The 24500-nt window shown below is 37.4% G+C and overlaps 4 protein-coding genes across 7 annotated transcripts; 3 read left to right on the top strand and 1 right to left on the bottom strand.

The window, feature by feature from the left end:
* Window positions 1-1554: 1554 nt before the first annotated feature.
* On the top strand, window positions 1555-4160 carry LOC111464513 (thaumatin-like protein). Its single transcript, XM_023108745.1, has 3 exons — window positions 1555-1688; window positions 3097-3760; window positions 3905-4160. Exons 1-3 carry the CDS (start codon window positions 1589-1591, stop codon window positions 4038-4040), a joined length of 900 nt encoding a protein of 299 aa, XP_022964513.1. The 5' UTR covers window positions 1555-1588; the 3' UTR covers window positions 4041-4160.
* Window positions 4161-4938: 778 nt separating this feature from the next.
* On the top strand, window positions 4939-14687 carry LOC111464431 (pentatricopeptide repeat-containing protein At4g08210). Of its 3 annotated transcripts, XR_002714036.1 has the most exons (8): window positions 4939-5044; window positions 5145-5226; window positions 6590-6622; window positions 7225-7566; window positions 7842-10451; window positions 11098-11178; window positions 11391-11535; window positions 14604-14687. XR_002714036.1 is itself a non-coding variant. In XM_023108641.1 (5 exons), the coding sequence occupies exon 5, from the start codon at window positions 8224-8226 to the stop codon at window positions 10288-10290; it is 2067 nt and encodes a 688-aa protein (XP_022964409.1). In that variant the 5' UTR covers window positions 4939-5044; window positions 5145-5226; window positions 6590-6622; window positions 7225-7566; window positions 7842-8223; the 3' UTR covers window positions 10291-10571. The 3 variants fall into 3 exon arrangements, 1 of the variants encoding a protein (XP_022964409.1); XR_002714037.1 differs by lacking the exon at window positions 11391-11535 and having other exon boundaries at window positions 14604-14667; XM_023108641.1 differs by lacking the exons at window positions 11098-11178; window positions 11391-11535; window positions 14604-14687 and having other exon boundaries at window positions 7842-10571.
* Window positions 13229-15035, bottom strand: LOC111464480. Its single transcript, XM_023108701.1, has 2 exons — window positions 14087-15035; window positions 13229-13985 (listed from the first exon to the last, which is right to left on the bottom strand). Exons 1-2 carry the CDS (start codon window positions 14739-14741, stop codon window positions 13357-13359), a joined length of 1284 nt encoding a protein of 427 aa, XP_022964469.1. The 5' UTR covers window positions 14742-15035; the 3' UTR covers window positions 13229-13356.
* A 4155-nt stretch (window positions 15036-19190) lies between these two features.
* LOC111458643 (probable serine/threonine-protein kinase mps1) lies at window positions 19191-24253 on the top strand. Of its 2 annotated transcripts, none has more exons than XM_023101414.1 (6): window positions 19191-19539; window positions 20029-20436; window positions 20679-21655; window positions 22216-22413; window positions 23038-23199; window positions 23321-24253. In XM_023101414.1, the coding sequence occupies exons 1-6, from the start codon at window positions 19374-19376 to the stop codon at window positions 23888-23890; spliced, it is 2481 nt and encodes an 826-aa protein (XP_022957182.1). In that variant the 5' UTR covers window positions 19191-19373; the 3' UTR covers window positions 23891-24253. The 2 variants fall into 2 exon arrangements, with proteins under 2 accessions (XP_022957182.1, XP_022957174.1); XM_023101406.1 differs by having other exon boundaries at window positions 20610-21655.
* The last annotated feature ends 247 nt before the right edge of the window (window positions 24254-24500 follow it).

The raw sequence follows: 24500 nt of genomic DNA, 5'->3' as shown, positions 1-24500 counted from the left end.
TTGGAGAGTGAGTTATCAATGATGGGCATATTGGAGTCATAATTATCTTCAAAATTAAAAATAAAAAATTAAATTAAAATTAAAAATCTACTTTAATGGTGATGATGTTGATGGTAATGGCCAACCTAATCCCTAACCCTACAAATGTAAAACATTTTTTTTTAGAAATTTTTATAACAAAAAAAAAAAATCAATTCTTATTTATTTTATAAAGAATTAAAAAAAAAATTAAACTCGTGGATCGGGAAACTTCAAATTTTTACGATATTAGATAAATAAATAACTTTAAATTATCAAAAGTTTTAATAATATTTTTAAAGTAGCTTGGAATATAAAAGGTATTAAAAATTAAAAAAAATTAAAAAAAATAAATAAATTATATTTTAAAATTTGATTTATTGAAGGCAATTTGATTTTGAGTTGCCTAAGTGTGGGTAGAGACACAAAGTTACTTTTAATGGCATGTGCGCTACGAAAAAGAAGCTAAAGTCAGGTCATATGATAGCTATAACTCATATTATATGATACTAATTTCTATTATGCTATCGATATTGAAAAATTCGTTTCAATTTAGTATTTAACGTTTGGGTTTTTATTTGTGTTTAAATCTTCTATAATTTGTTCGTATGAGTTGTTCATATTATTATCGGATTGACACATTTCAATAAAGAAACCTTGATTACTTGAATCTAAGAACCCTCGTAAACACCTGGATATGCAAATCTTTAGTTCACAAATACTAAGTTTCTTTATAATTTTATGTAGTTTAAAATCATTCAAGCTTGACATGATCCATCTTTCAATCTCAAAGAAAGCATGAATGCTCTTTTTACTACTATCTTTCAAAATGTAAACGCTTGACCTTAAATAAGATATTTCAAGAGTTGTAATCTTCCTATTTTATGATCATACTTAGCCAAGAGATAGATGTAACCTTAAAATAAAAAATACAGTAAAGAAATATCATGACTCTAGATTATGATCAGCACAAAATTTGCAGCCATCCAAAAATATTTTAATGTGGCATGAATATTACAACATTTTCTTCACAATTTTTCTTAAAATTTATATTGCATAATTGGTGTTTTTGTTCATATCACATTTTTAGAACAACATGAACGGACGTTCTTTTCAATTTGACCCATGTGCTTAGTTGATTGTATTAATGTATATGAGATCAGTGAAAAATAGGAGATCGATGGAATTTTAGATATTAAAATTATATGAACCAAATTTATAATTTTAACTTTAAAACGAGTTCATTTAATTTTTTTAAAATTAAGTATAATTATTTTTTAATAATCTTATTTAAAGGGTATATAAATATTTGAATTAAGAAGGTAGGGGTATTATTGGAAAATGAAGAAGTTTAAGAAATTGGGGTTTCGCTTGAGTGGGGTATTAGAGACAGTAAAGAACCTTTGAATAAACTTGAGGTAAAGGGTAAGGGAAGGAATATCCAAAAATGCATTTTATTTATTTATTAATTAATTAATTTATTTATTTATTTATTAAATTTTTTAAAGTCCAAGTTATCCTTGTCTCCAAACCAATTCTATTCCTCTTCCCCTCATTTTGCTTTGTATAAATGCTTTTCAACTCTCTACTTTTCTTGTACCAAAAAAACATGGCTCCACCTCTTCATCAAATCTCTCTCTTTTTCTTCATTCTAATCATTTTCTCATCAGGTAATTTTCTATTTTATTTGTTTTTTTTTTTTTAATTTTCAATCTCGACTATACACTGTTTTTTCAATTAAGATGTCGAAAACTTGAATTTTTAACTGTGAGATTCTATGTCGGTTGGAGAGGGGGAATGAGACGTTCATTATAAAGGTGTAAAAACCTTGAGAGAAACCCTGAAAAGGAAAGTCAAAAAACGACAATATCCAGTGGATTTGGGCATTTACAAATTCTATTAGAGCCCGACACTAGGGGTGTACATTTAACCCGACAACCCACACCAACCCAACTCAAACTATAGGGCTGGGTTGGGTTGAGTTGGATTAGCATTTCAGATAGAATTGAGTTCATTTTTTCTAAACCCAAACTGAATCGGTTCGGTTTCCCGTTCATGGCTAAATAAAAATATATAAAATATATTAAGAATCTTTCTGAATTAATGGGTCTGGCATGGTGGTATTTATTATCTATTTGTTTCAACATTATTATATCACAACTTATATATATTTTTATTTTTCTAATAGTTTAGGACGAGCTACATATAAATAAGCATATTTCAATTAAAATATATATATATATATATATATATGTATATATTTTTTTTATTTTTGTTTATACAATACCTTTGAACTAATGATTTGTATTGTTTATTTAATTTCATGATCTATCTTTATATTTTTCTTATCTTAATTAATTATCAAGAAATTTCGATATTTAGTTGTTTTTAGTTTTATGACAATGTTGAATTATGTTAATATGTTACAAATTTTGGTCGTTGTTTTTTTATTGAATTTGTTTTTTTTTGTCCATCGTTATAGATTGATTTATGTTTGTGTGTAAACTTTTTAATATATTTTATCTAACATTGTATGCCAAAGATTATAAATGGTGGATAAATAAAACTAAAAAAATATGACAACCCAACTCGAAAATAGAGGGTTGGGGTGGGTTGTGAAAAGTTTTGAGTTAGGTTGGGTTACCAACTAACCAACTCGAATTTTTGGGTTGGGTAAAAAAAATCCTCCAATCCGATCCAACCCGGACCATGTATACCCCTACCAGACACCAGACAGTGTACCAGTGAGGATGCTGGGTTCTTAAGGGGGGCGGATTGTGAGAGAGTCATGCACAGCAGCGGTGTACCAACGAGGACGTTGGATCCCTAAGGACATAGGATTGTGAAGACGCTGGATCCCACATGGGTTGAAGCGGGAAATGAAGTACATCGGAGAAAGTCCAATCCCCTCTAAATCATAATAGAATTAGAAAATCCACGTGGATTCCTTAGAACATTATTAAAAAAGTAACTAAAAAAAATGAAACAGATTTAAATTTAACTTATAATTTAAAAAATTGTTTAATATGAATGAATATAAAATATTTTATTATTTAATTTTTATTGGCAAAACGGCAGAAATAAGAACATCGGAGAGCTCTCGAACTTTCACCATAATAAACAACTGCAAAGAAACGATCTGGCCGGCGATCTTCCCAGGAGAGCATTTCAACGGCGGCGGTTTTGCACTAAAACGCGGTCAATCCATAGTTTTCAAGGCGCCAGTAGGCTGGTCCGGTCGGATATGGGGTCGAACCGGTTGCAACTTCGACCAGACCGGAAACGGGCAATGCCAAACCGGTGCCTGCGGAACTTCCCTCAAATGTCAAGGCTCTGGAGAGACTCCGGCATCCCTCGCCGAATTCACCCTCGCTGCCCTCGATTTTTACGACGTCAGCCTCGTCGACGGCTTCAATTTGCCTATGGCGGTGACGCCAATCAACGGAACCGGAAAGTGCGGCCTGGCCGGCTGCGATAGCGATTTGAGATCCAATTGCCCGTCGGCATTGGCGGTGAAATCGAAAGGGAAAGTCATCGCCTGCCGGAGCGCCTGCGATGTGTTTAACACCGATGAGTACTGTTGCAGAGGATCTTATGGGAATCCGTCGACTTGCCGGCCGACGGTTTACTCTAAGAAATTTAAGGAGGCGTGTCCGACGGCGTATAGTTATGCGTACGATGATCCGACCAGTATTTTCACCTGCAACGCCGCCGATTACGTCGTCAGCTTTTGCTCCGGCAGGTAAAAATTTAGAAAAATTAATTTAAAAATATTAATTTTAATTTTAATAAAATAAAATGAGTAATAAATAAAAAAAAATATTTGACTCTAATAAAAGATTAAAAGTTAAACTATAATTCAATACTAAATATTCTTAATATGCAGGAACCACAAGGTGTGTAGTTACCATGACCACAAGCTCGTCTGCAGTGGTTCAAATGGCTTGAAATCGTTCGTCGTAGGGTGGTGGCCTCTAATGACAGCTGTTTTAATTGTGATCAATTTATGGGTTCTTTTTTAATCCCTACTTCTATATTTTCATGTACATACATTTTTTTTAATATTTTAATTCGATTGTTTTGTTAGAGTGCAAAATAATGAATTGGATTGGGTTGACGTGTGAACTAATAATATATTTTAATTCGATTGTTTTGTTAGAGTGCAAAATAACGAAAAACGACATTTTATTTCCAATATCTTAATATTTCTTTATGAGGCACATCGAAACTTGAATTTTGAAGAACAAGCATCTTTAATATTGTACTTATGAGCTTAAAACCGAAACCCTAATTTAGAAACACTGGGTCGTTTGAAGCACGCATGTGAAAAAACTTAATCATGACAGATATTTTTCGGAATTATTGTGATGTTTAAACTCGATGATTTCGACATGTACAATTGGCGATCAACATCCAAAAATGATCTCGCTCTTGGCTAATTTTCGTTCAATTGGCGTCGGGTACTTTCGACGGTCTTTTGTTTGCGTTTTAAGGTAGGGCGGTTCCAAAAAGCTATCTTCTCTTTCTAATATCTTAATATTTTTTCAGGAGACCGTACCGAACTTGAGTCATGATTGAGTTAAGATTCCGTACGTGTATTTTAATGTCTAATTGATTTATGTCTTATTTTAACTTTTTTTTAATTAAAATGGAAAGATTAAGGTTCTATTAAATACACGTTTAATTTTATACCTAAAAAAAATGAATTATTTATAGAAAAATTTGTATATATTCGAAATTTATTAGACATGAAATCGATTATTAGAAATATTTTAAAATTTTCAGACCTATTAAATATAAAATTCAGCATTCAAGCATTTATTAGATATTTTAAATATTTTTTAAAGTTAAAAAATGAATCTAAAATTTGTAATTTAATACAAAAATTAAAAGTGATAATATATATATAAATAAAACGAGTTTCAAGCTTCGTCAGACCACAGAGATCGAAAATGGCGGGTGCTGGTGGCGGAAAGGTCTCCTTCAAAGTGACCCTCACCTCGGACCCTAAGCTCCCTTTCAAAGTGTTCGTAATCTTAAACCTTTGATCTTTCGTTGTTAGGGTTTTTCTCCCTGTTCAGACTTAAGATCCAATCTTACGGTCTTTCAATTTCCTTGACTCTCAGGTTTAGTGTTCCAGAGGCCGCGCCATTCACCGCTGTCCTTAAATTTGCCGCTGAAGAATTTAAGGTGCCATCATCACCAATGGTAATTGATTGCCTCCGTGTTGATTTGTTCCTTGAATTTTGATTCGATTGTGATTGGATTCTGCATGCGTGAAATGTCTCTTGTATTTAACAATTTGGGATCGGAAATCGCCGATTCAGGTAGTTCTAGAAACTAGAAATGGTATTGAGTTCCTGGCGCCCACAATAGAGAAACGAGTATCAGTCATTGTTATTATTGTTATCATTTATGAGTTCAATTGTGAGCCTAGAGATTCAGCCTCTGTTGGGAGGTATATGCCTTAACCTGTTGTGCTAGGCTTTGCCTGGCAGATAGGTTAGTATTAGTTTTAGAGCGCAATTTCTTATTCATCTTACCTAGAAAGTAATTACGCCCTTTCTTATTGATGAAAAGTTGGGGTTTTCCCCATCAGAAACGTAAGTTGTTCTTGAATCGTTCCAAATTACTTCATTGATCGAGTGGTGTCAATCTGTATCCAAACCATATTACTATAGCTTATTTGAATTTTATTGCTCTGAAGATTCGAGTGTTAAAAGATCGTCAACAGTACTTTAATATGAGAAAAGTCGAATGTCATCGAACAAACTACTGCACGTTTGGAAATGTGTTGGTTATCTTTGATGTTAGTTGAACTTTCCTACATTGTTCTTCATATTTTTTATCCTGTCATGAGAGTGCTAGTGATTCTTTCTTTTTTTTTTTTTTTGTATTTTTTTTGTATTTTAGGTCAGAGAGATTCCTGTTCATAATAGTTTTTATTGTACAAGTACTAATATGGAAGCTAAAGTACTTAGGCTTTTCTTCCCAGATAAAGAAAAACCAACACCTTTGAACTTGCAAATAGTTGAGCTTATTTGCAACTGCTGGGTGCTTGAGCTAGCTATTCAGTTGCCTCATGATTTCACTGATATCTTATGGAAGAAGGGTCGGAGGTTGTGCATTAGAATTTGTAAACTATGAGATGTGGACCGTTGTCATGTTTCTGTTGTTGCTGACATTGATAGGTGTTAGTGTGAGATCCTACGTCAGTTGGAGAGGGGAACGAAATATTTCTCACAAGGGTGTGGAAATCTCTCCCTAGCCGATGCATTTTAAAACCATGAGGCTGACGGCCATACGTAATGGACCGAAGCAGATAATATTTGCTAGTGGTGGGGTTGGGCCGTTACAGTTAGATACTCTTTGCACTATTCTTTTTATGGGGAAAATATCTAAGAATCCAATACAAGCACAACATTTCTCTTGTAGAGACTTTTGTACCAGCCATATAATGGTCCTTGGATTCACATTGCACATATGCTTTTAGATGCACTGATATTATAGTTCTCATTTCAGCCATTTAGCCTCTCATTTTAGGTGTTAACATTTATCGTATGCCTTACAGATGGCGTTGGAATCAACCCTCAGCAAAGTGCTGGTAAGCTAAGTCATGGTTCTATTCTTAAGCTCTACAATTCATTGTCCTTGCTTCTGTTCTGTTTATTCTTCTTGTTATTTAAGTTTTCCAACCATAGAAGCATATGCTGAACTGTTTTACGTAGAGAAAAAACAGTTGATATATGGATGGAGTAAATACCGTGAGAGGGGAACGGAATACTAACCTTTCCCTAGCAAACGCGTTTTAAAAACTTTGAGAGGAAGCTCAAGGAGGACAATATCTTTCTAGTGGTGGGCTTGGGCTGTTATAGATATTGGTGTTTCATGAGCCAAAGGCACCACCATTGCCCGAAAGCTAAAACATAACAATTGATGTTTTCTTCTTTAACGCCCATCGCGAATGTTAAGAACCTTACCTTTGAAACTCGAAATCAGATTGTATTTTTCTTTTATTCTTCCCGGATTACATCCTGCGCCGGGTGCTTCCTCAAGCATGAGATACATTTTGTGTTTGTTCTAAATTTTAACATATTGGTCGATATTGCCATAAACTTTTACATATTCCTACTGCCAAACAGCCTACAATTGTGGCCATAATATTCCATTTGAAGCTGAAATTTATGGTTGATGTGCTTTTTGCAGGCAATGTCTTCCTCAAGCACGGCTCTGAACTACGCCTGATTCCTCGTGATAGAGTCGGAGCTGCTGGATCTATGAGAATGTAAACTACAATACTCGCCTTAGTCAACTGGCTCCACACTTTTTTTTATCACATTACTGCAATTGATGAGATGAGAACCAATGTCTGCTTATCCTTTCGATTTCACTAGAATCAATAAAACATAAAAAGTGTTTCGTCCCATTGTTACAGGATCCGAATGAAGAATTGCTAATTAATGAAAGGTCCTCTACATCCCGGATGAAACTTGAGAGTATACTACTTCTATGAATAGCTCTTTAACGCTGCATCTGAGAAAGCAAACGGTATGGAGACTCCGTAGGTGGATATCAATTTTATTTTTCTTATTGTGAAAGCTAATCATGTTTGTTTTTGTTTAGTTATTTACTTAGAACACTCTTCCAACTCAAAATTAGAATTCAATGAGTTCAAATCTAATAGAAATACTCTAAACTTAAGTTTTAATAATACTTTTAATCTAAAAAATATTTTTAAATTAAAAAAATTAAAAAAATCCGACATAAAAAAATTAATATTTTGTTTTAAAAATATTCTTAAACTAAAATTTTTATTAATTTAGTCGAGAAAGAAAGCTTGAATGATCAATGTCTGGACTGGAGAGCTTGATTTGAAGCCGAAGTTGGAGAAGCAAGTGCAGAAAGCCATAAGAAACTCGCAAAACTCTGTTTCCTCTTCCTGCCGATTTCAGACATTCTTAACATTGGCAACAGAGCTCGAAATGCTCTGCCCCATCAAAACCCACCTTCCGCCGCTTGTCCATGCTACACCACCGTCATATTCTTGTACACTACAAGAAACTTCGATAATCCTACAGTTCGAGCTCCTATGCAGATACCAAATTTAGCGCACAGTAACGTAGCTGAAGCTAACCCCACATTTCTCATCAAGACGTACGAACATGCCTGCAGAAGGATAGTATAATTCCCACGTTTTTGTTACTCATGTTTACGAACTGCATAGCGAAGGAATTGCGCCATTGCGCGCAAGTTAGAGCTTTCAGGCGAGGCAATTCCCTTCATGCTTACTTGAGGAAATTTGGGTGTTTGAACGATGTGTTTATTGCGAACAATTTGATTTCGATGTACGCGGAGTTTTCGAATTTACGAGATGCAGAGAAGGTGTTTGATGAAATGTCTGACAGAAATATTGTTACTTGGACCACCCTGGTTTCTGCATTTACTGATAGTGGAAGACCTTATGAGGCACTCCGAGTGTATGATGATATGCCGAAATCTGAGACGGCCAATGGGTACATGTATTCCGCGGTTTTGAAGGCATGTGGGCTTGTGGGTGATTTGGATCGGGGTAAGTTAATTCAAGAAAGAATATATGGGGGTAAGTTGCAGGGTGATACTATTTTGATGAATTCTCTTATGGATATGTATGTGAAATGTGGAAGCTTGAGTGATGCGGTGAAGGTTTTTCACAATATTTCACGTGCGACCACAACTACTTGGAATATCATTATTTCTGGGTATAGTAAGGCCGGTTTGATGGTGGAGGCTGAAAAACTTTTTCATTGTATGCCACAGCCAAATGTTGTGTCTTGGAACAGCATGATTGCTGGCTTTGCAGACAATGGGAGTCAGCGGGCGTTGGAATTTGTGTCCTTGATGCACAGAAAGGGAATTAAGCTTGATGATTTCACATTTCCATGTGCTTTAAAGATCAGTGCGCTTCATGGGTTATTAGTCATCGGGAAACAAATTCATTCCTATGTCACCAAATTGGGGCATGGATCTAGTTGTTTTACACTGTCTGCTCTGATTGATATGTATTCAAATTGCAATGGCCTGACCGAAGCAGTCAAGTTGTTTGACCAACACTCTTCCTTCAACCCTTCCATTTCTGAGAACCTGGCACTGTGGAACTCGATGCTCTCAGGATATGTTATCAACAACTGTGACCAAGCTGCTTTGAATTTGATTTCATACATCCATTGCTCGGGTACGATATTGGACTCTTACACCTTTGGTGGTGCTTTAAAGGTTTGCATCAACTTATTAAATCCGAGGGTTGGTTTTCAAGTACATGGTCTTATTGTCACTTGTGGTTATGAATTGGATTATGTTGTTGGAAGCATTGTTGTGGATCTCTATGCAAAACTAGGACGCATCGACGATGCATTAGCACTGTTCCATAGGCTTCCAAGGAAAGATATCATAGCCTGGTCCGGTTTGATCCTGGGGTGTGCTCAAATGGGATTGAACTGGTTAGCTTTCTCAGTGTTCAAAGATATGCTCGAGTTGGCTCATGAAATAGATCATTTTGTCATTTCAACCACTCTGAAAGTCTGCTCCAATTTAGCATCTCTTAGAAGTGGAAAGCAGGTCCATGCATTCTGTGTCAAAAGTGGGTATGAAATGGAGGGGTTCACAATAACATCCCTTCTTGATATGTATTCAAAATGCGGTGAAATTGAGGATGCATTAACATTGTTTGATTGTATACAAGAAAAAGACATAGTAACTTGGACTGGGATCATTGTAGGATGTGGACAAAATGGAAGGGCGGCAGAAGCTGTCAGGTTTTTTCATGAGATGATTCAATCAGGGCTAAATCCAAATGAAATCACCTTTCTAGGGGTGCTTTCTGCATGTCGATATGCTGGTTTGATCGAAGAGGCACGAAACATATTTAATTCCATGAAATCTGTATATGGACTAGAGCCTCATTTAGAGCATTATTGCTGCATGGTTGATCTTCTTGCTCTAGCTGGGCTACCTGAAGAAGCTGAAAAATTGATAGCAAATATGCCGTTTGAGCCAGATCAGACCACATGGCGCACTTTGCTAGGGGCGTGTGGAACTCGTAACGATACCAAGCTTATTAACAGTGTTGCTAATGGCCTTCTTGAAGCTACACCAGATGACCCTTCAACGTACGTGTCACTTTCAAATGCTTATGCGTCGCTGGGGATGTGGCATAACCTAAGCAAAGCGAGGGAGGCTGCCAAAAAGGTGGGAGTCAAAAGAGCTGGGTTAAGCTGGATTGAGGTTGCGAGTTGAAAAAAACTACTCCTGTACGGACTGCATGGCAGGAAAATATCTATTTGTAAACCTCTCTTGGAATGAGAGTCATCCCATGCAATTGGTAAAGTGAACACACATGAAAAGGAGTGGCCGCTCTTGCTACCAAAGTTCAAAGAGACTCCACCTTTATGTCTATGGTACGGTAATCACTTCGTTTTTTCACTTCTAACTCTGCACTCAACCCGATGTTTCCTGCTATATCTACTTTGATTCTGAAATTGGGGGCAGGTCGATTAATAAGATGTGAGTTTATATTATTGGGTTTTAACTTGAATTGTCAATCTCCACGAATTTTGTTACGGTTCCCAATGTTTGTAAAAGTTGATATCGATCATGTTCATTGTCTGTTTTTGTTATTATAGTTCAACATGTTACTGGGTCCTTTTCTAGTCATTTCAATCCATTCATTCTACAGAATAAAGGGAGTAAAAGATATTCAGGCATCATTCTGCTTCGTTAATTATCAAGCTGATGTATAATCAATGGTCTTTTCATCTCTGTTCAAGGACCTGGCCTGCCTTCGCGGGAAGATAACTAGTGCATAACACAGAGGATGAATCCACTGTTAATTCCTGTTAATTCAAGAAACTGTGAGGCTACTGTTTTTCTTAACCAAGAAAAAGGCAATTCTAGGCAAATTTTCATGTTCTATGTTTCTTTTTCAATGTCTTTTAGACTTGCAGGCGTAATACGTTGTTAGTTAACACGGTCGGCAAACTACTGTTTCCTGTCAAGTCTTTGATAGCTTCCTCCTAAACTGATAATCCTGTTGTTAATGGGCAGAGTGGAGGAGGAATATTCAAGTGACATAAAGTGATGATGCTAAACAACTAATCATGACATCGGTCCCAGAGAGGAAAGACGGTAAATTTCGTACATTATTATGGTTCTTTTCTTTACCCTTGAAATCCAGTTTTAGACGATCGTAATTTTAGTTGGTTACCAGCCACATCTTTGCATATGCAAAAGATTAAAATCATTGAACATTGATAAGTTGTCAAGCACTGGTTTCCTTGCATCTTTGCTGGTTTGGAGCCTAATCTGTAAATGATGCTAGTATTTTCTCGCGTTTAAAGCCCAGAAGCAGCCTTCAGACATGAACCCACCAAGTCAATTCAAACCCTAAAGTCGAGCGGGACAGAATGGATTATTCCAAAAACGAACAAAATGGTTTCTGGGCCCTGGCAAGATCCGAAGGGCCTACTGTACCCACAGTACTTCGTGAGTCTGCTAATTCTCTACCTTTTTTGTAATTATAATTAAGATGCATGTGGATTTTTTGCTCTAGACCCATTTCTCTGAGTCATGAAGATCATTTTCTTGAAGTAATTTTTATGCTATTGAACATTTTCTAAAATATTTTGCTATGATAAGGTGAGACCAACCTGTAGGATGTCATGTTTCTGGCAGAACTGTTGGTGGTAGATTGCTATCTGAAAAGAAAACATTCTTACGTTATGTTGCTTTCTTCTTGCAATCATATAACCCACTACCTAGTTTACTCGCCAGTCCATTATACGCCGTGCGCTTCGGCTCTACCTTTTTCAGGCCCGGCGTGAGGTTTCTGCTACCCTTTATTTTTTTAATGTTACCAATGACTGGAAATAAATTATAAGGATGGCCCAAAAAAGCTATCCAAATTTGGCGCCAAATGAGACCTGCTTCTTTACTAGGGGCTCTTTTACCCTGGTTTGGTTTTGTACAAAGCTCGAGTTTTTAACCTTTCTCCGAAGAAAAATGGGGTCTTAAGTTCCAAACCAAGTCAATGCTAGGCTTGTAAACTTCAATATCAAACACCTAGAGATTTCCAAAAGTTTGGCGGGTACGAGCAGTATGGGTTAAATTAATTAGCATATCTAGGATGTGAGGTTAATCCCATACCAAGCACATGGCCGATTTTGGGTTCACTAAAGCTTTGACAGCCACCATACTATTGTAATATAGATGCACCCATTTCAAGATGGCAGCCGTCAAGAGCCATGGTGAAATTGAAGATTTCCAGCTTGAAAGTTGGTTTTTTTTTTTTTTTTTTTTGGTTAACAAGAAGAAAAGAATGTTATGGACGAATGAAATTACCGTCAACGGTAGATTAAAAATGTGAGATCTCACATTGGTTGGAGAGGAGATCAAAACATTCCTTAATAAAGGTGTGAAAACTTCTCTCTAATAGACGCGTTTTAAAACCGTAAAGCTGACGGTACTGCGTAATAGGCCAAAACGGACAATATCTATTAGCGATGGACTTGAATTGTTACAAATAATATCAGAGTTAGATACTGGGCGGTGTGCTAGTAAGGACGCGCCTCCAAGGGAGGTGGATTACGAGATCCCACATCAGTTGGAGAAGGAACAAACAAAACATTCCATGACAAGGGTATGGAAATCTTTACCTAGCAGATGCGATTTAAAATCGCGTAGCAAGTTAAAAACTTGGACTTAGTCTTGGACTTGTGTGAGGACAGAAAAAGATAAAAAAGTAGAGTGGGCTTTCAATTGCCTTGAAAGACTTCACATTCGCATCCCCTCCCTAAACTGCCGACGTATGTGCGCATTATTGATGGGCAGGCTGCACCTAGGGACGAGGCTACATAGAAGTTCTTAGGTCAACTAATTTTTGTCATTAATATGTGTACCTACGAGATCATTTTTAGATTTGATCTTGAAGGAAATTTCTGAATATTTATTTACTGCGTTCTTGGAAAAGTGGACTTCTAGGTAAATGCATAATTGTTTAAAATTATTGCCTGAAGTCATCAAGTTTATAGGGAATAATTATCTTCACTCTTGTCCTCTCTCTTCACTTCTAACCATAGAAGTACAGCAAATGTCTCCATATTATACGTACAATTTGAATGTGCAATTAATGCCACCATCGGTTTGTGTGGAGATATCTCCATCTCCAAGACACCGTCGATTCCCACCCAACACACCACCAAATGCCAATTTACAAGAAACACAATACAAAGCCATTAAATTCAATATCTTTCCAAAGGCAATCAGACAAACTCTTGCCCAACAGAAGCCACTAATGGCAGCTAGAAGTTAAAACCCTCCATAAATGACAACAAAACAGGGCAATATTGCCTTGGGACTGAACACGTATAACTCATCCAAATTGGAATACATGCCTGCTGCTCCGGCCAATGAGTCATAATCCTCCATAGTGCCTTCTGAACTTTTCTTCACCCTACCAGCTATTACTCGGCAAACCAGCATTGCCCTTTTGTCATTGCCGTCCGATGATATTCCGGCACTGTCATGAGCCTTTCCACTTGTTGCTGTTGTTAGAATCCCCTTTCCAGCGTCCCCTCCAGTGGCCTCTGCCGCCACCTTGAACCCATTCTTGATTATGCTACAGACATTGCATTGTGGTATTGAACTGCAGAGGTTGGAGGAGCCATTAAGGCCCAATGAGCAGGCCAAGGTGGTGCAGTGGAACCTTAAGAGTTCGTTGCCATCTGCTATGCATCGTGGATGCTTCTTTGAAAGCTTTATGGCTTTGGCTTTAATGGAGTCTCTGTATTCCTCGAATTTCGAGATGGTCTTTGCAGTGTTCTGGACTTTGAGAATCCTTTCAATTTTGCAAATTGGGGCTTGCTTTTTTAGCCAGCTCGACTGGAATATGATTTCCACTATGTTCTTGCTTGTGTCTTCAGGACCAAGTTCAGATACTGAAAAGTTGTGCAATAAGAAAATAAGCTTAGACCTTATGAACTGAAATTAATGAATGCATTAAAGTTGCAGAGAAAAGAGGAATCAAAATCTTAAGTACCTGCATGTCTAACACTCTGGTGAAGCTCTAAAGCTTGAGCTTTCATGAAAATCTCCCCACATTCAGGACAAGGGAAAATAGTTGCTCTAAGAGAAGGATCTCTAGTCATCCCAAGAACAGGGTCAATCACCATTTTACATTCATAACAGCCATAGAATCTCCTGAAAGGCATTCCCCTGAAAGAGGTACCATTGGAGGAATTGGAAGAAGATGATGCAGATAACGATGAAGTTGTGGCTGATAGAACACCATTTTGTTCGTTCAAAGGAGGAGCTTTTGTGGATCTACTTGAACTTAAGGACTCATTGTTTTTAGAACCCATTGAAGAAGCCAATGCCCTTTTCTTGTGAGCATCCGGTGATGCTGCTACTTCAAGCCTGTATGTTACCTTAGTGTTGCTACACAGTGAACCCGAACACCTCATTTTCTTACAGTTCTTGCTACTCTCTTCTGTTGCTTGCTCCGTTTGTTTCTCTTTGCGTGGCAATTGATTCTGTTGTTGTTGTTGAGGCTGCAGGTACTTACAGCTGAATATGCCTCTAACAACTGCCCAAGACGGCGGCTTCTCTGCCTTCTGCGCCTTTGGTTTCTGGTTTTCATGGCTCTGTCTGGTAAGCTTTCTCTGTGTTTTGGGTTTAGCCATGGCAGATGCCATTTTCTTACACTGAAAATGTGAAAAAAAAAGTAGAGAAGTATTTCAAGGCAAATGAAATGGGGTTTGCTTTATCTCAAAAGATGGAACTTCTTGAGCACAAGAAGTTGAAAATGAAGCTTTGATAATAGGAGGTTAGGGACTATGGATATGGGGAGTTGTGGGAGTTTTGGATATGTGAATTTTTATTCATTCGCCATAAAGGTATCAATTTTGACTCGTAAATTGATTGCTCTGAAGACAATATCAGTATTTTATTGTTGTTGTAGGAATCTTTTTCAATATGTGGCACTGGTTTTGTTGTCCCAAGGGCCCCCATGCTTAGTTTTTTAGTGGAAAACTCCATTCAGTTTGCCTGTAAATTACTAAAAGATATGTATGCCTTTTCTCTCTAAATTCCAATTCTTTTTCTGCCTTTCGTTTTGGGATTTATCATCTTCCTTGCTCATTGACAAAACTTCAGCAGTACCCCACTGCCATGATTAGGAACATCAATTCATTTCTGCATACCCAACATGCTTAAACCCAACTTAAAGCCAATTTCCTTATTTCCCTATTCAAATACAGACTACATTCATCGTGGACTCTTCGGTGTGAAGGGTGTGAGATCCTATATTGGTTGGAGAGGGGCAAAACATTTTTTTATAAGGGTGTGGAAACCTGTTTCTAGTAGACGCGTTTTAAAACCTTGAGGGATATCTTGAAAGGGCAAGCTCAAAGAGGACAATATCTACTAGCGGTGGACTTGGGTTGTTACAAATGGTATCAGGGCTAAATACTGAGTGGTGTGCTAGCGAGGACGCTAGGTCCCCAAAGGGGATGGATTGTGAGATTCCACATTGGTTGGAGAGGGGAACGAAACATTTATTACAATTGTGTGGAAACCTCTTGTTTTAAAACCTTGAGGGGAATCTAAAAAACACAAGCCTAAAGAGGATAATATCTATTATATTGAGAGAAATCCCAAAAGGGCGAGCACAAAGAGGATAATAGCAGTGGACTTATGTTGTTACAAATGGTATCATTATAAGGGTGTGGAAACATGTTCCTTGGAAAATTCCAAAAGGGAAGTCCAAAGAATATAATTTTTGCTAACCGTGGGCTTGGATTGTTCCATTGATTCACCATTCTCTTCCTATAGGAATTTCATAAGAACAAGTCCAAAGATGATAATATCTGCTAGCGGTGGACTTAAACTGTTACATTGGATCACCATTTTCATATACGTTGAATCGATGATGTTTCTTTTAGATATACATGAGAGTAGTATTTATACTTTACAAAAAAAAAAAAGAGTGTAAAGACAAACAAATAATCATGTGAGGGGTGTTTTTTTGGGGGTTAACCAAAGTGCCACTAAAATTAAGGTACACACACACTAATTACTCCATAATGAAGGGTGCTTTGCTTAAAAGCTGCTGATGCTGGTGGTGGTGGTGTTGATTCCCTCTGCCTCAAAATCACCACTGCACCATTTCTTATGGAATAAAGCTGTCTCTGCTCTTCCTTCTTTACATTTATTTTCAATAAAAATCATTCCCTTCTTTTCCACTCATTCAAACTTCATTAACCCTAATCCTTATTTGAATTTTGAATACATGCTTACCTTTCTCACTCAAACAAACATCTTTTTGTTTCTTAAAGTCATAAATACTTTATTTATCTCTTTCTTTAGGATCGGTGGTTCAACCCCAAGTTTAATCTTGAACTTTCAATTTTATGTTTAATAAGTTACTGAATGTTAAAGTGTCTGATGGTGTGAGATCCTACATCGGTTAGCAATGGACTTGAGTTGTTACAAATAGTATTCGAGCCAGATATTGGGTGTAACGGCCTAAGTCCACCGTTAGCAGATATTGTCCTCTCTAGGCTTTTTCTTTAGGATTTCCCCTCAAAGCTTTAAAATGCGTTTGATAGGAAAAAGTTTTCACACCCTTATAAAGGGTATTTCGTTCTCCTCTCCAACCAGTGTGGGATTGTGGGATCTTACATTGGGCGATGTATTAGCAAATGTTGGGCCTCCAAGGGAGGTAGATTATGAGATCTCACATCAATTGTAGAGGGAAACGAAACATTTCTTATAAGAGTTTGAAAACTTCTCTCTAGTAAACGTGTTTTAAAACCGTGAGGAGACTCATTTTAAAATTGTGAGATTGACGGCAATACATAGCGGACAATATCTATTAGCAGTGGGCTTGGGTAAAATTTTTAATTTTGTATCTAATAAGAGACACCATACAATTTTTTAAACTCACAAACTTAACGAAGACAAGATTCAAAGTCTAGACTTGGTAAGAGCCCACACCTACTCATGATATCTAGTTCCTTATCATAATTACTCGAGATTTCAAACTTTATTTAGACACAAAATTAAAAATTTAGAAACTAAGCTTATAATTTAACGTTAATCTGTAGCTGTTAGAAGACGACTCTCGAGCATTTAAACATATAAACTATTATTGAGTATGAGCTTTACATAGTTATAAGCAACCGTTGGGTTGTTATTTCTTTGAAATTGGGTAACCTATTGTTTGAAGGATGTAAATGCAATTCAAATCTTAGAGTTGAAAAAGGGAAAAAAAAGAAAAAATTAGTTACCGCTTTTGAACACAACCTGTGAAGTACTTCTTGGGAAACTACTGTGAAATTGGCGTACGGACAATAATATATAAATTTTGGATTCAAATCAAAGGGAACAACCCTTGGCCTACTTGTACAAATTATTTATTTTTTAGCGTGTCCGAATGTCATTTTATAAATGTAAAATTGTCGGAAGAGAAGAAGAGAAATTACGCTTAAATGACGACTTTGACATCGACTCCCTCTCATTAGGTAATTATCGAGGTGAAAGTGCTTCTGTGATATCTTACATTGGTTGGGGAAGAGAACGAAACACCCTTTGTAAGGGGGTGGAAACCTTTCTCTAGTTGACGCGTAATGGGGAAGCCCATAAAAGAAATCCCAAAAACCTTGAGGAGAAACGAGGACAGTATCTGGATGAATATCGGTTCCGTTGTGTAACTCTAAAAGACGCATTTTAAAGTTTTGAGGGGAAGCCCGAAAGGGAAATCCCGTTGGGGTTTTCTTTTCCTGAACCAAAACGAAGTCTTGATTGAGCCGTCGTCTCTTATAGTTACAGCAAGCTCGAACCCTCCACACTTTTTAGCACAAGATTTTGAGTCTCGCGTGTCTACCATTTCACTAAGATTTTGATTGACTATTTGACGCTAAAATTTATTAAAATTCAAAATTGGTTTTAAAACAATGAGATATGAGTTTAAAAAAAACTTTCAAAAAAGTGTTACCCTACATAAATTCAAAATTCTTGTGGTAAAAGCCCCACAAACAAAGTAAGGTGAAGCTTCCATAGCCAAAAAGAGTTGGGACTAATTTTGTCTATACTTTCATCATCATATTGCAACCCTAAACGTCTACACGAATCACTCATTCCTAACTTACAAGCAAAGCATACGCACAATTTTGATTCCTATGATGTGAGATCCCACATCGATTGGAGAACGGAACGAAACATTTCTTATAAGAATGTGAAAATCTCTCCTTAGTTGACGTGTTTTAAAATCGTGAGACTTGAACGATTATAAATGGTATTAGAGCCAGACACAGGCAGTGTGCCAATAAGGACGCTAGGCCTTCAAGGGAAATGGATTATGAGATACCACCCTGGTTGGAGAGGGGAAAGAAGAAGCTTGGGCGGTTACAAATAGTATTAGAGCTAGACACTGAACGATGTGCCAATGAGGATGTGCACTCCTAAGGGGGTGGATTGTGAGATCCCACATTGGTTGGAGAGGGGAACGAAGTGAGGACATTACGCTCCCAAGGGGGTGGATTGTGATGTCCCACATTGGTTAGAGAGGAGAACAAACCACCATTTATAAGGGTGTGTAAACCTTCTTCTAGCAGACGTATTTTAAAGCCTTGAAGGGAAGCCCGAAAAGGGAAGCCCAAAGAGGACAATATCTGCTAACGGTGGATCTGGGCCCTTACAAAGGGGAATGAAGCGAAAACGCTGCACTCCCAAGGAGGTGGAGTGTGAGATCTCATGTCGGTAGAAGGGGAACAAAAACATTACTTCGAGAGGCTGATGAGACCAAATTGAACTGAGCTAAGAAAAATTGGGCTGTTGGCATGGTGAGGCCGAGGCTAGAGATGGGCCGAATTCAAAATAGCCCATTAGAACTAAGAGAAGCCCAAGTGTATTCCAAATCATTAATGGGCTTTACCATATTAGTCCAGAAAACGATAGGCCCAATAAGAAAGCCCACTACAATTCAATGCAATTTCAAAAACGCTCCAACAGGGGACGGGTCGAAACAAGGCGATCCTTTTCAAAATTCTCCTTCCCTCGCACCCCACACACACACACACACAGAACGGCAACACGCACACACACAGAACGGCAACACACACACACACAGAACGGCAACACACACACACACAGAACGGCAACAATGGAGGCTTCCACTGATCTCGCATCTGTAACTCACCTAAGGATCTGGATCGAGATGATTCCAAACCAGAGTGTCTGGAATTAGAGCATTTCCTTCATTTTCCTCCTCTTTTCCCTTGCTATTTTCTCTATTCTCCATCCCGAAATGCTGTTCGGAGTCGACCATGGACAGGGAGGCTAACCTTCCGGTCCCGTCCGAACTTGCGAAGAAAGTGAGCCGTCAGACCATCCCGGAAACTACGTCGTCGTCTTCATCCTCATTTTCTTCTTCCTCGCCGCCGGACTTCCTTCGACATGTTCAAGCTGCATTCAAGCGCCATCGACCACTTGGTAACCATTTCTGTGTTTAATAATTACTCGATTTATTCGAATATTTGATGATTTGGGCTGGTGTTTATGCGCTTTTCTAATTTGGAGCTAGTATTAGAAGAATTTATTCTTGTACTACTGTATCTTCGCCTCAGTTATGAGGGAAATTAGCTGTTCACCAACTAATGTAGGACATGAAAAAGGGTGGTGTTTAATTTTCTATGTTCAAATTTTAGCTTCAATCTCACGGATTTTAAATTCCAGAATCGTAAATTTTTTTGCGACTATGAGTTCTTAGGAAACTATGGTTTCTCAGAGATATTAGATAAAGAATTCGTTCTAGTTTTTGGTCTCTGGAGTTTCCAGGAATACCTTGTTTCCTTTAGACTCAAGGTTATGTATTAAATACCCCGGAAGAAATATGATTCTGCTAAGATCTCAGGCAATGGTTTTAATTTAATGGTTGTTCTTCGATCCTAAGAATTGTCTGACAATCATAAGAAATTTCAGGTGTGACGCAGACAAATAGTATAAGACCCAGGCGCTTGTTAGTTCCCCAAAGAGAGGTGTCAAGGAACCCTCGTTCGCAGGCTGGGCTTGCAGAGAATGTTAAGGAGCCTCAAAATGAAGTTTCATTGAATCAAAATCATGCAGTGAAGGATTTGATTGAACAGACGAAGAGCACAATGACTATTATTGGAGAAACTCCAGATGAATCAGTAACACCGCTTTCTATTTCAGGCCTGATGACCAAAAGCTTTGATGGAAGTTTCGCACCTGATGCCCACAGAGATGAACTTGTGCATGGTGCTGGTTGTCAATCAAGGAATGTGTCGTCCGCTTTAAATGCAGGATCCCAGCATGTTGATGGCCAAAAAATGGTTCGGTTTTCTGTTAACAGCAACAAGACATCTCAGGGTAAATACCAGTGTCTTGTATTTTCCTGTTACGATATCCTATCCTCACTTCCATGGTTTTCCACAAGCACTTGTGAAATTTTTAACTTTTTCAAATTAGGCTCTAACATTGTATAAGTTTACGGTTTTGTGCCAAGTTTTGCAATGCATATATCATTCTATTTTCACTTGTAGGGGCCCATGATCTAATGGCCTGTGGAGGGGAAAACTTATCATCTCATATGGGTTCACTTGCATTGACAGAGATGGATTGGATAGCCGGCAATCAAGGAGAAGTTTCTACCGTAATAAATCATGATGAATCTAAGCACCGAAATTTTTCGAACACAGAGTGTGAAATGAACATGAAGAACAATGGTGGGATTTCGATGCTGGCACAGAGAACACCAGCTATGGAAGATCAACTCAAGCGATTCGGAGACTTTTTGGCTCAACCTGTTAGTCAGCCTTCATTTGGACCATCTTATGCAACCACCACGTCAGTTCACTCGAGTTCAGTGCCTATGCTCAATTCAACGACCTATTGCTCTCATTTGCATCAAGAAGGTGTTGGTAATATTGCTACCGAACCTTTGAGTGGCTTTAGTGCAAATATTCAACATGAAGCTAAAAGAAATGTGATGCCAACATCAGGGTCTTCTCTAAAGGACATTAGTGGTGAGGACAAGAATGGGAAAGGCAATGATGACATACATGCTCTTAGCCGTGCTGTCGATACTGAAAAAGTTAGAAGGCAAAATGACATCTCTCATGAGCAAAGGGGAAAGTTAACTAGAGAAAGTGATATTCCAAAACATGCTTTGCAACATAATGATAAACCATATGAAGGCAAAGGTTTCATAGGGGATGCCATGGATACAAAATCAAAAGCCCAAGTACCCAAAAAGTCAGTTTCTGATGTGAATTTGGATCCTTCTGGTTCAGAGAAACAAGAAAAAGTGGCAAGTGGGAAGAGCAGTTCAACAATTCGTAAGAGGAATTATGATCCAGACTTGTTTTTTAAGGTTAATGGAAAGCTTTATCAAAGACTTGGCAAGATAGGCAGTGGAGGAAGCAGTGAGGTTCACAAAGTCATCTCATCAGATTGCACGATATATGCACTTAAGAAAATTAAACTTAAAGGTCGTGATTATGCCACTGCTTATGGGTTCTGTCAGGAAATTGTGTATTTAAATAAGTTGAAAGGGAAGAACAACATTATACAACTTGTAGATTATGAGGTATGTATCTTTACTTTAATACCTTTTATGCACGTCTTTTTCTTTCATATTTTACATCTCTCTAATTTTAAATGTGTGAATGCTGATCATCTTACTTTCTCAGCCACTGCTCAGATTTCAAGCCATGAGTAGAACTGTAAAACAATTTTTTTTTCCTCGTAGCTTTTAATTGTAAACATATTTTGCCCCATTTGATAATATTTTTTAGTTTTATGATTTTAAAAACTACATTTGTTTACTAAAACCTTTTCTTGCTTAGTTTTTCACATTTCAGAAACGCTTTTGAAATCTATGTTAAACTTGAAAAGAACAGATTTTTGAAAACTATCATTTTTCGTTTTTAAAATATGACTAAGATTTTAAAAATATTTTTTTAAACTAGACTAGGAACAAAGAAATCGTTCTTAAACACTTGATTCATAAAAACTAGAAAACTAAAACTAAAATGTTTTCCAGTAGAATCTGTGTTTGATCAATTTTTGTGTCTAAACCGTGGAATAGCCATCAGTCACTGATGTTTATTTGTGTCAGGATTAACTAAGAATCTGTCTCTTTTGTAGGTAACGGATAGGACTTTACTTCAGGAAGTATTGAATGGCTCCACGAATAATAAAGATGCTAGGGTCAAAGATGACGGATATATATACATGGTGCTAGAGTATGGTGAAATTGATTTGGCTCACATGCTCTCACAGAAATGGAAGGAAATTGACTCGGATCAGATAATAGATGAAAACTGGCTTCGATTCTATTGGCAGGTGATCCCTCCTTCCAATTTAGAATCAAATTGAGCAATAATAATAAGTGCACTTTTATTAATGTTCATTTTACTATCTTTCCCCCTCAGTGTTCTTAGTCTCCAAAATATGGCCTGAGCATTTAGTAACAATTCTTATCGCTAACTAATGGTTTTAATTTGGCCATTTATTTTCATTTTCTCATACATCACATCCATTAAAACACCACAGTACACCCCGTGTTTAGACACAATTGTATCACTATATTATTATGGGAATTGGAAAAAGAAAAATCAATCTTGAAACTACAGAAATTTCATATTTGATTAGTTATATACTTATGGTAAAAAAAAGGATTACCACACACACCCACAATATTCCAAATCAAGCATCTGAGGTTCTAAAGCTTATTAATTTCGATTCATTGTGATGAAGCGCTTACCTTATGTTATAGCTTTAAAATTTTGTTTATTATGAGATTTGTTGCATATGCATTGTTTTGATTGGTCGTGTAGAACTGGATCCTTTCCTTTAGCTGTTTGGAACCTTGTTCTGTTGGAGAAATTATGTACCGCTGCGTATGTTTTTTTTTGCCGATTAACAAGTCTGCATAAGTTACATTGAAAATGTTCGTATACATGGCAGCAAATTCTACAAGCTGTGAACACAATACACGAGGAACGCATAGTTCACTCTGATTTGAAGCCAGCAAATTTTCTTCTTGTCAAAGGCTCCTTAAAACTAATTGACTTTGGTATTGCAAAAGCCATAATGAGCGATACAACCAACATCCAAAGGGATTCACAGGTGAATATGATTTTACGCCCTTCCATGCTTTTGTTTTTACGTGGTAACTGTACAGAATATTGCATCGTTCAAACGCAAAATTATATTCTTGTTCTGGTTTTTGAATTTTTCCGTATCACAGGTGGGTACACTGAGTTACATGTCACCTGAGGCATTTATGTGCAATGAGAAAGATGCAAATGGAAACACCATCAAGTGTGGTCGACCATCTGATATTTGGTCCCTTGGCTGCATTCTTTATCAGATGGTTTATGGGAGGACCCCCTTCTCCGAGTATAAGACGTTCTGGGCTAAGTTCAAAGTTATTACAGACCCAAATCATGAGATTAAATATGAACCCATTGGTAACCATTGGCTTGTTGATCTAATGAAGAAGTGCCTTGCATGGGACCGCAATGAGAGATGGAGAATTCCTCAGTTACTTCAACATCCTTTTCTCGTACCCCCAGTCTCCCCACACCTATCCTTATCTCAACACCAGAGTTCCAAACTTCTGCAACTCATTGCAGAAACTTGTGAAAATGACCAGGAAGCCTCATATCTATGTTCTCAGCTTCAACAACTGCTCATTAACTCCGTGCAGCCGGTGACATCTCTCTTAATAACTTCTAAAGACGATCAAAGCGAGCTATTTTCCCAAACGTCAAAGAACTTTTTTCTGCAACACAAAAATCTAGCTACTCAAAGATGAGTGAAAATCTTAATTTTGTTCCTTGTTCAAGGAATGGTTTCGAGTTCTCTTCGGCCTGCACATTTTAGATTTGAGTAGCTAATGATTGATAGAATGTGAGATTGCTCCTTGGTAGATACTTCTTTTGCCTCTCCAGGTTCGGTGCATTAGAACATACTCCCGGTCGGAAGGGTGGATGATGAATTTAACACCTCTGTATTGTTTGCCAGTAGTGTAGAATGTATATTGTTATAACTGTGTTCTTGGCTTTGACGATGTAAATTGGTTGTAGTTTTGTTCGAGAGCTTGCCATTTAATGTTTCTTCTGAGATTCAACACAGAAACTATGCATTTGAACATCTATCGAAATTTGACATATTTGCATAGGTATCAGCCTGCATGGCATATAAGCTTGATATATATAATCATGCTTGTCCAAGGCATGTTGTTTATCGCTATATGGCAAATGTCCCTGTCTTGTTTATCCCGGACGTGTTGTCCAAGGTTGTATTTCCGTTACAAACTTCTTTTACGTACTTTCATCTTAGGTAAAATGTCCCAAAATGTACCATAGAGGGCTATGACTAGTTGTCACTTTTTTAGTTATATGCTAGGTTGTATATCCGTTACA

Source organism: Cucurbita moschata, unplaced genomic scaffold, assembly GCF_002738365.1.
Source record: "Cucurbita moschata cultivar Rifu unplaced genomic scaffold, Cmos_1.0 Cmo_Scf00002, whole genome shotgun sequence".
NCBI lineage: Eukaryota > Viridiplantae > Streptophyta > Magnoliopsida > Cucurbitales > Cucurbitaceae > Cucurbita > Cucurbita moschata.
The sequence above is the reverse complement of the archived record's forward strand: the minus strand, read 5'-3'. Positions and strand labels throughout refer to the sequence as shown.

What these genes read in the sequence shown, in the direction of transcription:
- LOC111464513 (XM_023108745.1), top strand. Translation starts at nt 1,589, where the DNA reads ATGCTTTTCAACTCTCTACTTTTCTTGTACCAAAAAAACATGGCTCCA. An exon ending in TCTAATCATTTTCTCATCAG is followed by an intron (nt 1,689 to 3,096) that starts GTAATTTTCTAT and finishes GCAAAACGGCAG; the next exon opens with AAATAAGAACATCGGAGAGC. An exon ending in GTCAGCTTTTGCTCCGGCAG is followed by an intron (nt 3,761 to 3,904) that starts GTAAAAATTTAG and finishes CTTAATATGCAG; the next exon opens with GAACCACAAGGTGTGTAGTT.
- LOC111464431 (XM_023108641.1), top strand. Translation starts at nt 8,224, where the DNA reads ATGTTTACGAACTGCATAGCGAAGGAATTGCGCCATTGCGCGCAAGTT.
- LOC111464480 (XM_023108701.1), bottom strand. Translation starts at nt 14,741, where the DNA reads ATGGCATCTGCCATGGCTAAACCCAAAACACAGAGAAAGCTTACCAGA. An exon ending in CCAGAGTGTTAGACATGCAG is followed by an intron (nt 13,986 to 14,086) that starts GTACTTAAGATT and finishes ACAACTTTTCAG; the next exon opens with TATCTGAACTTGGTCCTGAA.
- LOC111458643 (XM_023101406.1), top strand. Translation starts at nt 19,374, where the DNA reads ATGGACAGGGAGGCTAACCTTCCGGTCCCGTCCGAACTTGCGAAGAAA. An exon ending in CAAGCGCCATCGACCACTTG is followed by an intron (nt 19,540 to 20,028) that starts GTAACCATTTCT and finishes AAGAAATTTCAG; the next exon opens with GTGTGACGCAGACAAATAGT. An exon ending in GGCTTCGATTCTATTGGCAG is followed by an intron (nt 22,414 to 23,037) that starts GTGATCCCTCCT and finishes TATACATGGCAG; the next exon opens with CAAATTCTACAAGCTGTGAA.